General features: G+C 30.0%; 1 protein-coding gene across 1 annotated transcript; it reads right to left on the reverse strand.

Moving 5' to 3' along the window:
- Window positions 1-1,584: 1,584 nt before the first annotated feature.
- Window positions 1,585-12,010, reverse strand: LOC136208079 (protein PIN-LIKES 1-like). Its single transcript, XM_065998915.1, has 9 exons — window positions 11,797-12,010; window positions 11,642-11,721; window positions 8,719-8,843; window positions 8,477-8,598; window positions 7,076-7,243; window positions 3,842-3,942; window positions 3,108-3,160; window positions 2,167-2,352; window positions 1,585-2,073 (listed from the first exon to the last, which is right to left on the reverse strand). The coding sequence occupies exons 1-9, from the start codon at window positions 11,929-11,931 to the stop codon at window positions 1,949-1,951; spliced, it is 1,095 nt and encodes a 364-aa protein (XP_065854987.1). The 5' UTR covers window positions 11,932-12,010; the 3' UTR covers window positions 1,585-1,948.
- Between the last annotated feature and the right edge of the window lie 429 nt (window positions 12,011-12,439).

A 12,439-nucleotide genomic window follows, 5' to 3' on the forward strand; every position in this document is an offset into this window, starting at 1 on the left:
TTGTTTACCTACTTTTCTCTTTATATTTGTCTTTTTACTTTAAAACGAGAGTTTTAGGTATTTAGTTAGGAACTTCCTGTTTGATTTTTATAGATGAAAAACAGATTTTTTTACAAAAATAATGTTTTTTTTTGGAAAAACAATTTTTTTAAACAACAAATAGCAACAATAAACCGTAAATAAAAGATTTCAATTCTATTAAATCTATTAAATATTTTCTATAGAAATTTTAGTTAATTTGAAATTCTAGTTAATATTCAATTTAATTGGAATATTTTGAATATTCCACTTTTGAATTTTTTAATATTATCGAATTACTATTATTAAATAAAATTAATTAATTAATATTAAATAAAATATTAATTATTAAATAATTAATATTTTAACAGTCAAATCACAGTAAAAATTTAAATTGTTGTTACCATTTTTTTTGTTTGAAGTGTTTTACCGTGGTTTTACTATTTTCTATTTTACGTGTTTTTTCTGTTTTTTCGTGTTTTTACTCTTTTCACCTTTTTTTTCGATTGTTCTCCATATTTTGTGTTTTCACAATTTTTCCATTTTTGTGTTTTTATAGTTCTTTTCGTTTTTCACATTTCAACCGTTTTCCTTATTTTTCAAGTTATTACCCTTTTCACATTTTTTTAAATGCTATTTATTAAATATTAGAATAATTGATAGTAATATTTAAAATTTAAAATAAATAAAAAATTATACATAGTTAAAGTTTTCACTTGAACTTCAAAATTATTCCTCAATAATTTTTACCTAGTCATCGACTAATCAAGTGAATTTGATCAATTACTGTTAAATTTAAGCTTATTAAAATCTGGTGGAGATTAAAATCATTGTAAGGATTAGATTCACAGTCACTGACAGGGTGAAAACCACCGTTCTATTCCTAGTAATATCTAATCTATTCTATTCTATTGCATTCCTTAATTGAGATTTGAGATTTTAATTTAAGCAATTTGAATTTAACAATTCAATAATTGGCTTATTAGATATTGTATAATAATACTAATAATAATAATAATAATAATTGGACCCCTTAAGACTCTTAGAACGTTAATTTTCTGGATACGTTAACATTCACTTAATTTTTCACATAATAATTAATAATAAAAATTTATTTAGATTTGTATAATAAAAAAAACTGGACCCTCTTAAATTTGAGGTCATGTGCGGTAGAACTCTTTGTACACCCTTCTCCTACTCCCCTGCTTTTAACAATTCAATAATTGTCTTATTCTAATAGGATAAAACCAAATTTAACTCTAACATTTTAAAAGAAATACACATTTAACTTTAACTTATGAAATGATGTAAATTTAACCCTAACGTTTCTAAACAAGATCTAATTTAGCCCTACGTTATCAAAAATTAGAAAAAAATGGTTTGACTAGTATTTAACTATCACTTTAAACATTCCAAATATCAATTATATCTAATATATTAAAAATTCTAATAAAATACTAACAAACTTACAAAAATTCTGATAAAATACTAAAAACTAAATCTGCTACATAATTGCAACGCGTATTCAATTCTAATGTACATAGTAGACTTTAATCGAAAAAATAGTTTAATAAATATCCACCCGATTAATCGGGGTTTTCATTTATATTGATTTGGGAGTAAAAAGAATCAAAGTCCTAGTGATAGGATATCAAATGTAAGAAGCTATACTACAGAAACTTTTTTTTAGTAGCGTTTCTACATTTCGTGTTTGTATCTTCTTTACGACCTCATCACTTCAATTCAAGTGCAAACCAATATTTTTCAATCGGACAACTTCCATTTTACCGTCATTTTTCGTTGAACGCACTTTTCCTCCCCTAGACGAGAATTGAAATCTGAAAAGTTACGTTTCACCGGGATTTTTACTTGCGTTTCTGCATTTTATGTCTGTATCCGCTTCCCTATCCGCAACATAGGTGAGAAGAATCTAAGCCACCATCCAAAGGAAAAGGGTTGACCATAACGTAAGTGAGACGGAAGCTAAAGCATATGTCCATAACATTATCACGGAACATTCACTTTGTCCACTTCCGAACAATTGGCTCATCGTACCTGCAAATGTTATAAATTCATTCACTGTTATAAAGGATCCGTGCTCACCGCACTAAAACGAGAAAATAATAATAAGAAAACATAAATACATGCCTATGTTCATTGCTGGTGGAAGTGCATATTGAAGTAAAAGAATGAATTGATACAAAGGATCCGCGTTCACAGCACCAAAACGTACTGCGGTTTTCACGATCAGAATCCCCGACAACGGAAGCAAAATGTACCTTACTGCTAGGATTCCAATCATAATCGATATTCCAATCCCCGACCCTCTTAAACCTGCATTTGAGAACGAATACTTAGAAAAATGCAAATCAATTCAAGATCGGTTTTAATTCGGATAAATTGCACCAATGGTCACTAAAGTTAGGGGTTAGTTTCAAAAAGATCGTCGAACTCATTTTGTTTCAATAAAGTCACTAAATTTTGTTTTTTATTTTAATAAAGTCATTCTAATCAGTTCAACGTTGGAAAGAACTCTGATATGTATAACATGACAGCCATATGGCAACCACGTGTATGCCACGTGACAGCTCAAAAAATAAAAACAAATATTTTTTTATGTCATATGACAGTTTCAAGCAATTGAATTAAGTAAATAATAAATATTATTTTTTTACTGTCATTTGACTGCCATGTCATACGTAAAAATCAAATTTTTTTTAACGTGGGTGATATGTCAAATTTCAAGTGATTTTTTCTGAAATGACTAGGATACGTTCAATGACCTTTTTTTAACTAACTCTAAACATCAGTGACCATTTAAATGAACCGAGCCGCTTATGAGCGGCCCGTCATTTGACTCAATGATAGCTCAATCATGTTCGACTCGATTTATAAATGAGTCGGGCTTAGTGTTCAGCTTGATTCGTAAACGAGCCGAGATTGAACACAGTGAAACTCGATCGTGTTTGGTTTTATAAAAGTTTGAACAGAATGTTAGAACTCAAACTCATGTATTTTATACTGAGCCGAACACGAGCAGGCCAAAGCTCAACTCGAGTAGAATCCGAGTCTTGTGTTGTGTTTATTACCTTTAAGAAGGTTTGCTCCAAGTATGAGGGTCACAATTGGTATAGCTGCATCCCTGCAATTTTAGATTAAGCTTACAAATTCATATGATATTAAAACATTACAATATACATTTCTTCTTAATACCATAAGAGGCAACATTATTTTATCAAAACTATTAGGAAGAGATTGGATCAGATATTAATTAGACAAATTCGATGTACAAAATAGAAATTATAAGCTAACTCAAAACACAATATTCACGTATTTCGATCAATTTTGTCCAAAAAAATCAACTGCCCCCGTACTGTACTAAAAAAAAATTCAATTTACCTCTGAACTTGCTTAAAGCAGGTTACTGATTAGCCACTTGAACTTTTTTTAAAGTGATCTAGAACTTTCTTAAATTGATCTATTAAATGTACAAATTTCAAATTTTCCAAAATCTCTCCTTACTTTATCACGTAGATTTTAAGGAGTTAATCGATCACTTTAAATAAATTTAGACGACAAATTGAACATTTTAAAAGCATAGGAGGACAATTGATTTTTTTGAACAATTACAAAGGTTAATGATGCATTAAGTCAATTATTAGCTAATTCAAAATACACCATGGTTCGACCAATTTTGTGTTTTGAGTTAACCTGTAATTTTCTTTCCGCATATCAAACTTGTGTAATATCCGATCTAAATCTCAATTTCTAAAAAAAAAAAAAAAAAAAAAACCATAGTCATAATCTGAGGATGTGTTTGTACCCAACAAAAGAAGCAGAATCTTCAATTACATGAAGAGGAGCAGTAGAACCGATCAGTAAATTTCGTATTTGAGGAACTAATCCAATCACAAACCCTGCAATCTAAATTACCCTCTTAATGAATGGTTTTGATTTACAAACAGAAAATATATTAAAAAAAAAACATAATAAATCACCAGCTCAATAAAAGTAGATTGACTGCCTTTATAGTGTTTTACTAACTCTCTAAACTTACTTATTTCGTATCACCAGTTCTCTAAACTTGCCCATAAAAATAGATTAGCTCCCTGAACTTGCAAATGTCTCACCAGCTCCCTATAGCTGCTTATTCCGTAACAACTAAATACAAAAACCATAATTCTAACTTTCGATCCTCATCCATTCAATCTCTCAAACCTACAACACTAACTTTTATAGTAGGAGAAGAGAAAAAATTACCTTTCGAATAGATGAAGATGTACTTTTAGAATTTAGGTTTAATAAGTTTTTGTATTTAATTGTTACGGAATAAGTAAGTTTACGGAGCTGGTGAAGCACTTACAAAGTTCAGGGAGCTAATCTATTTTTACGGACAAGTTTAGGGAGCTAGTGATACGAAATAAGTAAGTTTAGGGAGCTGGTGAGACACTAACAAAATTTAGCGAGTCAATCTAATTTTATGGACAAGTTCAGGGAGCTAGTGATGTAATAAGCCTAAAAAAAACTTAATACATCTCTAGCCTTTCAAGTTATCCGGAAACGGCAAGTGACCCTGAATTTCAAAACTTTACAACTAACGTTATCCAAATAAGCAAGTTGAGGAGTTAGTTATAACGTTTTGAAGTTCATGGGTGAGTTCCAGTTTTTGGACAACTTAGGGGCTGGGGATGTATTAGGTTTAAAAAAAATGATAAGTTACCAAAATGCTTTCAAAGTTTTGGAGAAAATACCAATTTAGTCCCAACGTAGAAAATAGCTGAAGAAAATCTGTTGTGTCCCATTTCAGCGTTCCCTTCCATGTCCTTCTCCCAAAAAGTGATCCCTTTTTATTGTTTGGGTCGTCTTGGTTCACAAAATATATTATTTTAATTAAGTTGGACCATTTTGTGTGAGAAAGACATGAAAAGGGACACTGAAATGAAAACAACCGATTTTCTTTCCAAAATAGCACCATTTTAACCTCAATGTTTATGAAATGGCGTCAATTTAGGACTCAGTAACAGAATTTAGGGTTGAACTGGTACCATTTCACAAACATTGAGGTGTCAAGTTCTGTTAATCATGATTAACTTGGTACCTGTGAGATTAATATAAAATATATGATTGAGCCTTAACTATCAGATTGAGCTTTTAGTTGAACCGGTAACATTAAGGTTAAAATAGTGTTAGTTTGTACGTTGCGGTTAAATTGACACTCTCTCAAAAACCTTAAGATCGTTTTTATACTTTATCTCTTCAAAAAATGAAGTAGAGATGGTGATTTGTACCGCTCCTATAGTTTAAGGTGCAAAAACTGCTTTGAGATTAAGTTTTGCTGAAACCATCCACACACATTGTTTCATCTTCTGTATGAAACTAGTATTACTCTGCAATTCAATTTCATGAGTTCCTCAATTCCAGGAAAAGGTACAAATAAAACCCCGATAGTTTCATCGATTTACAAATAGAAAAACGTCCTTTTAAAGGGCACGTGTTTTATACGGTTAGCAAAATAAGAAATTGTTCTATTACTGTTTGACACGTCATTTAATCAATATGAAACGTCATCTAGTCAATACGTCACATCAGTATTCATTTGTGTCACATCAGCAAAGTCAACAAATCAACGATGGTTTTATCCATTTATGCATAGAAGAATGTGTTTTTAAAAGGCATGTGCTTTACATGGTTAGCAAAATAAGAAAATCCTCTGACATGTCATTTAATCAACATGACACATTAGCAAAGTTCAAAATTTTTTTTATGTCGTGTCAACTAAGTCAATGTGTTATGTCATCAAAGTTAACATGTCATGTTATCGAAGCCTAAGGGAGTGTTTGTTTATTCCATTTGCTCCTCCTGTTTCCTTTTCTGGTTGAAAATGAAAGTTTTAGATGTTTGGTTAGGAGCTGCTAATTAACTTTTCATACATGAAAAGTAACTTTTTATAAAAATATCTCTGCTTTTCCAACAACAACAGCAACAAACAACAATAACAGTAAACAGCAACAGCAAACAACATGTAAACCAAACGGACCCTAACACGGTTAGTCAACTTTCCTCTTTTTGCTTATTGAGTAAGGGCCCATTTGTTTTACATACTATTTGCTGTTGGAAAAAACTGCTTTTCCAAAAAGCAGTGATTCTCTGCTTTTATAAAAAGCTACTTTTCAGGTGTAAAAGATACCGGAGTTTAATAACCAAATGACTAAAACTCTTCATTTTGAAATGAAAAGGCAAACATGAGTATGAAAAGTAGGAGTAAATTACACCAATGGTACTTGAACTTTATCCTAATTCACACTTTGGTACCTAGATTACATTTTGTCTCAAAAATATACCTGAAATAACGATGACCGGACAATTTAGTATATTTTACCGGTCAATGGCCGGTCAATGCGATTTTGATGAATAAATTACACTAATGGTACCTGAACTTTACTCTAATTCACACTTTGATACCTAGATTTCATTTTGTCCAAAAAATACACCTAAAGTAAAAATGACTCAACATTTTTGTACATTTGACCGACGTGAGTTTGACCATTTTAAATTAAAAATTGAGACTCATCATACACTCAATTAACATAAAATTACAATACTGTCATTGTTAATTGAGTGTATGGTGAGTTCCAATGTTTAGTTCACGTTACCCGGTCACTAACCGATCAAATGAACTAAATTTTTCAGTCACCTTTACTTGTATTATCTCTTTAGGATAAAATAAAATCTAGGTACCAATGTGTAAATTATGATAAAGTTCAGGTACCATTGATGTAATTAACTCATGAAACTCGCATTGACCGGTCATTAACCAGTAAAATATACTAAATTGTCCGGTCATCATTACTTCAGGTATATTTTTGGGACAAAATGTGATTTAGGTACCAAAGTGTAAACTAGGTAAAGTTCAGGTACCATTGGTGTAGTTTACCCTGAAAAGTAGCAACCAAACACCCCTTCATTTTCTATAAAAAAAACAAAATCACATTTACAAATCGATGAAACAAGGTATTTTTTATATAACAAGTTACAAAAATGGGCTAAAAAGGCTTACAAATTTCTCAGATTGTGCAGAATGATGAGGAAGGAGTAAAGCATGAGTGAGATCATCATGAGATGAGTCTTGCTTCAGCTGATCTGATATTCCTTCTATTTCTTCAACTTGTTTTGCAGAAATTCTCATTATGTTATAAACATAAGACCATAAGAAAATAGCACCTATCTGTCACATAATTAACAAAAAATAAACCATATATTAATTTTAAATTTTTGTGTGATAAAATTAGGCCAAGCTGCTCATGAACGGCTCAATAAAAACTCAAATTGAGTTGAGCTCCATTTATAAATGAGTCGAGTTTGAGGCTCGATTCATAAACAAGCCGAATTCGAGCGCGGTGAAACTCGGCTTGAAAGCTCGCGAACATGCTTAGTTATAAGTTCATAAACAAGTTCGATTATAATTTCATGATCAGACTCGAGCTCAAACTCCATTTAGTTATTATTTTAATGATAGTATTTATATAAAAGGAAATGTAAAACTACGTAGTTTTGTGTAAAACTTTAATTTTGTAAGTTTGAGAACTACGTAGCATTATGTTAAAGAAATTTCAAATGAGATTGAAACCTTATTTTCGACTTCAATTCTTCATTCATAATTAATAAGCATAATTAAGAAGCTTTTTGCGAGCAAAATTCAGACTTAAATGCATCATTAGTTACTGAACTTTACTGGTTATCTTAAAATGTAACTAAACTTCAACCAGTCTCAATAAAATCATTCAATTTTAAACTTTTGTTTCAGTAAAGTCACTCTGACGACTTCAATAGCAAAAACATACCGGAAATATAATGTGACTTCCACGCCATCACTAGTCAACTTTCACTGCTAATCGAAACGATATGTGATTGCCACCTAGTTGACCGAAACGACATGTACCTGCCCACCGAAGCCACATGTACCTGCCACCTAGCTGACACGTGTCGATTCAGTACCTAGGTGGCAGACACGTGTCATCTAGGTGGCAGCCACGTGACGTTTTGGTCAATGGTGAAAGTTGACTACTGCTGAAGTAGCTGACACGTCACTTTTCCAGTATTTTTGCTCTTGAAGTCACCGGAGTGACTTTATTGAGATAAAATTCAAAGTTTAATGATTTTATTAAGAGACAATCATGAAATTTCAGCGATCAATACTGCATTTAATCTCCCATAATTCATGAACAGAATCAACGAGTTGCTCGCGAACAAAACCCGTGAACAAATAAACGAACAAAGCTCGTAAATAAATAAATGAACTGCTCGCATGCAGTTCACGACCAAATAATTTCATATTCAAGTTTAAACAAAGCTCGAACTCATCCATTTTCTACCAAGTCAAACATGAGCAAGCAAAAGTTTAGCTCGGCTTGGTACGGCCATAAAAAATAAAAATAAAAAGGAAAAAATCAGCACGTACCGCCATGGAAAGCGAAGCATAAGCAAGTCCATAAGTATGACAAGTATCAGGAGATCCCAAAGGACTTCCTTTCTCTTTACAGATTGCTGGAATTATTATTAATGGCAAATTCCCCAAATTTCCTGTTACATTTTTATATAATATATACTTTTTAATTCACAAAATAAATATATACAAAAATTATTCATTAATTATGCAAAATGTAATTACTAATTAATTAAGTTTAATTTTATTTTAATTACCTGCTGCACAACAACCCAATATGAGACCTCTTAAATGTTGTGGAGGGTGTGTAATTTTTATGAGGAGCCATCCTAATGCTGACCCCAATATAAATGTAATTAAGATATTGAATGGCATAAACCACCTGCAATTAAACATTAATAATATTAAGGGAAAATTAATTATAATATTAAAAATAGGGTTGTAAATGAGCCGAGGATAAAAGTTCAATCATATTCGACTCGATTTGTAAACGAGCCGAGTTTGAATCCAACGAAACTCGGGTAGAAAGTTTGCAAACATAAATTGATTATAGGTTTATGAATAAATTCGATTATAATATTTATGAATATATTCGTGAGCAAATTTGATTCAATTAAAGGACGAAATCTAAAACTAGTAATAATGCGTAAAATTTTAGTTTTGCTGATTTCAAAATTATGTTGTGTAGCCTGTTCATGGGCCGTGTTGGTTCTACTTCAGGTTGGGCCCAATGGGCTTTTGTTAAAAAAGCATCAACCACAGTCCAACCCCATGTTAATTTAGGTGGCTCAAACCATGGGCTTGATTTAAAATTGAAATATCAAAGGCAACCTAGATAAGTTCACTTAAAACAAATATATACTTTTTATTAAAAAGTAAATTTATATTAAAAATAAATATTTAATAATTAAATTAATAAACACTCGACCATGCTATTAAATCTGAAGCCTATCAGAAAACTAAGTGGGCTTTAATATATTTGGTCGAGCAGGATCTAAAGTTAATTTTTCTTATCAAAACTCGATCTAAAAGACACGAGCGAGCCTGGGCAGTAGGGTCGGCTCTACCCATTAATAATAGAGGCAGTTGCCTAGACCCCAAAAATAAGATCCCAATATAATAAAAAAAAATAATATATCATTCATATTCTATAGTTATAAAAAAAAAACATTGAATATAAATTTTAATTAGTGATTTTCGTTGTTAGATAATAACATTTTTATGCTTATATAAATATTCTTTTCCTATCTTTTTTTTTACAAAATCTAAAGTTAGATGAAAAATTATTTATCAATCTTTTTCTTTTATTTCATTAGATCTAGTTGGAAAATATTTCTCTAGAAGGGGCTGTTTTCTAACTAGAGTTAAAAATCAGTACCTTTTTTGATATTTTTCACTCATTACGGCGACTGATGCCAACTAGTGGGGCAGTGGCGTGAATAAAAAAAATTAATTTAATATTTTTGTAAAAATAAAAACAAAAGTTAATTTATTATTTTAAAAAAATAAAAATAAAATTATAGATAAATAATATTAATGTTAATGTTAATTTTTTAGTACTGCACTAAATATTTAACCTTAACGTTTCAAACGAAGTGCAGATTTAGCTCTATTGTATGAAATTGTGCAAATTTAACACTAACGTTTCCAAGCAAGGTCAATTTTAACCATACGCTACTGAAAATTTGAAAAAAATTGCTTGACTGTTATTTAGCCATGTCAGACCTTCTAAACCAATTTGTCGATAAATTGAATCGCTTTGATACATTTTTTATAATTATATTAATAATACTCTAAAAAAATTTAGAGAGTTTCAAAAAAACTAAACCTACTACATATAAATTAATCACAGTTTTTTTTTAAATGTCTAACATATTTTACTGTGTTATTAATGCACTAAATATTAAACCTTAATATTTCAAGTGAAATGCAGATTTAGCTCTAACGTATTAAATTGTGCAAATTTAACCCTAACGTTTTCAAGCAAAATCAATTTTAACCACAAGCTACCGAAAATTTGAAAAGATTTGCTTGGCTATTATTTAGCCACTTCGGACCTTTTAAACCAGTTTGTTGATAAATTGAAGCAATTTCATACATTTTTGTGTAACTATATTAATAATACAGTAAAATATTTTAAACAGTTTCAAAAAACCTCTTATATATAAATTAATCACAATTTTTTTTAAACTGTCTAAAATATTTTACTGTGTTATTGATATATGTAGAAAAAAATATATATTATAAAACTTCTTCAATCTATCGACAAACTGGTTTAGAAGGTCTGATGTAGTTAAAAAACAGTCGAACAAGTCTTTTCAAATTTTCGGTAGCGCATGGTTAAAATTGATTTTGCTTGAAAACGTTATGGTTAAATTTGCACAATTTCATACGTTATGACTAAATTTGTACTTAGCTTAAAACGTTAGGGTTAAATTTTGCACAATTTCACACGTTAGTAATACATTAAATATCTAACATTAACGTTTCAAACGAAGTACAAATTTAATACTAATGTATATACAAATTTAATCCTAAATTTTTTAAATAAAATAAAATTTAAATTTTCATTAAAAATCTATAAAACAAAAATTCTATAATTTTATTTTTATAATATAATAATTTTATTTTTAAAAACTACTATTAATATAAAATTTACTTGACAGGAATCTCTATTGTGGGATTCCTGCCAAGAATGTCCATTGGCGCCGTAATGGCTAATTAAATTTTAAAAAAATTATATTTTTAACCATAATTGGGAAATAGCCCTTTTTAGAGACATATTTCCGAACCATATCCAATAGAATAATTTTTTTTAAAATTACTTTATAGGATTAATCCCATAAAAAAAAAAATAAAGAATAAAATTTCACAAGTACAGACTAAAATTAATATAACGATAAAGACTATAAAAAGTAAAAAACCATAAAAGATAAAAAAAAAAATCTGTCAAATTAAAATTATATAAATATATATAATTTTAAAATTTTATTTAGGTATAAAAAATCTATAATTTATATCTCGAACATAATAAACTGGTATTTTAAATAAATTGAGTTCATCTATTTTCTACCGAGCCGAGTATGAACAGGAAAACCCGTTCCGACTCAGCTTGATTATATCCCTAATTACCCTAATTAGAAATTAGATAGATGGAGCTTAAGTAAATATGAAACTCACAATGAAAGAAAGCTTTGATAAGTGACTGTTTTAGCCAAATTACCACCTACAAGTGTTGGATTTAACACATAGAAAACAACCTAATAATATGCAAAAAATAATATTTAGATTAAGAAAAATCCGAAAAAATAAAAAATTAGGAATTAATAAATTACTTGATTAATATGATGTCGAGCTTGAGGTCCCAAGAGATTAACGTTGTCGAAAGCCAGAAATAAGCCGAGAGCAGTGATTAAAAGTACTTTCAAAACTGGCATAGATGCCACTGCAAATAAATTCAGCACCTGCATCGATCTTCTTCTTCGGGAAAAAAAAAAGAAAAAAGAAAAACACAGATTAAGGTTTGAAAGAAACAAAAATGGAGTTTGTAGAAGGAAGATATTATATATAGATAGATATATATTAGATTTACCTGTGCTGTGCTGTCAATGGAGATATTGGAAGAATTAATATATTATAAAATATAAATAATTAATTGTGTCAGAGTATTTAAAGGAAGTAGGAAAGAAAGAGATAAGGATGGTAGCATTTATGAATGGAGTATTTGTTTTTGAATTTTTCTCTCTGTTTAGTTGACTTATTTTATAAAAATATTGGGTTGCATGCTACTTTTCAAACCCCAATATATCACTTTCTCTCTTGATTTGAACCTTAAATCCGAACAATTCATAGCGGGTAGTGGAGGTAAAGAAAAAGACGTGATCTTTCCCTTAGTAAGTTTTTGAATTTTTTTAAATGTTTATAACCCGTCCAGATTTTACCTGGGCAGGTCGGTGACCCGCCATTTCGCAAGGAATG

The sequence above is a fragment of the Euphorbia lathyris genome, chromosome 10, assembly GCF_963576675.1.
Source record: "Euphorbia lathyris chromosome 10, ddEupLath1.1, whole genome shotgun sequence".
Taxonomy (NCBI): Eukaryota; Viridiplantae; Streptophyta; class Magnoliopsida; order Malpighiales; family Euphorbiaceae; genus Euphorbia; species Euphorbia lathyris.

Bases quoted from the DNA above. Each gene is read 5' to 3' on its own strand.
- LOC136208079 (XM_065998915.1), bottom strand. From the start codon at position 11,931: ATGCAGGTGCTGAATTTATTTGCAGTGGCATCTATGCCAGTTTTGAAA. The intron at 8,599-8,718 runs GTAATTAAAATA...AAAATGTAACAG, and splicing joins ATTGGGTTGTTGTGCAGCAG to GAAATTTGGGGAATTTGCCA. The intron at 7,244-8,476 runs GTACGTGCTGAT...ATTATGTGACAG, and splicing joins ATGCTTCGCTTTCCATGGCG to ATAGGTGCTATTTTCTTATG.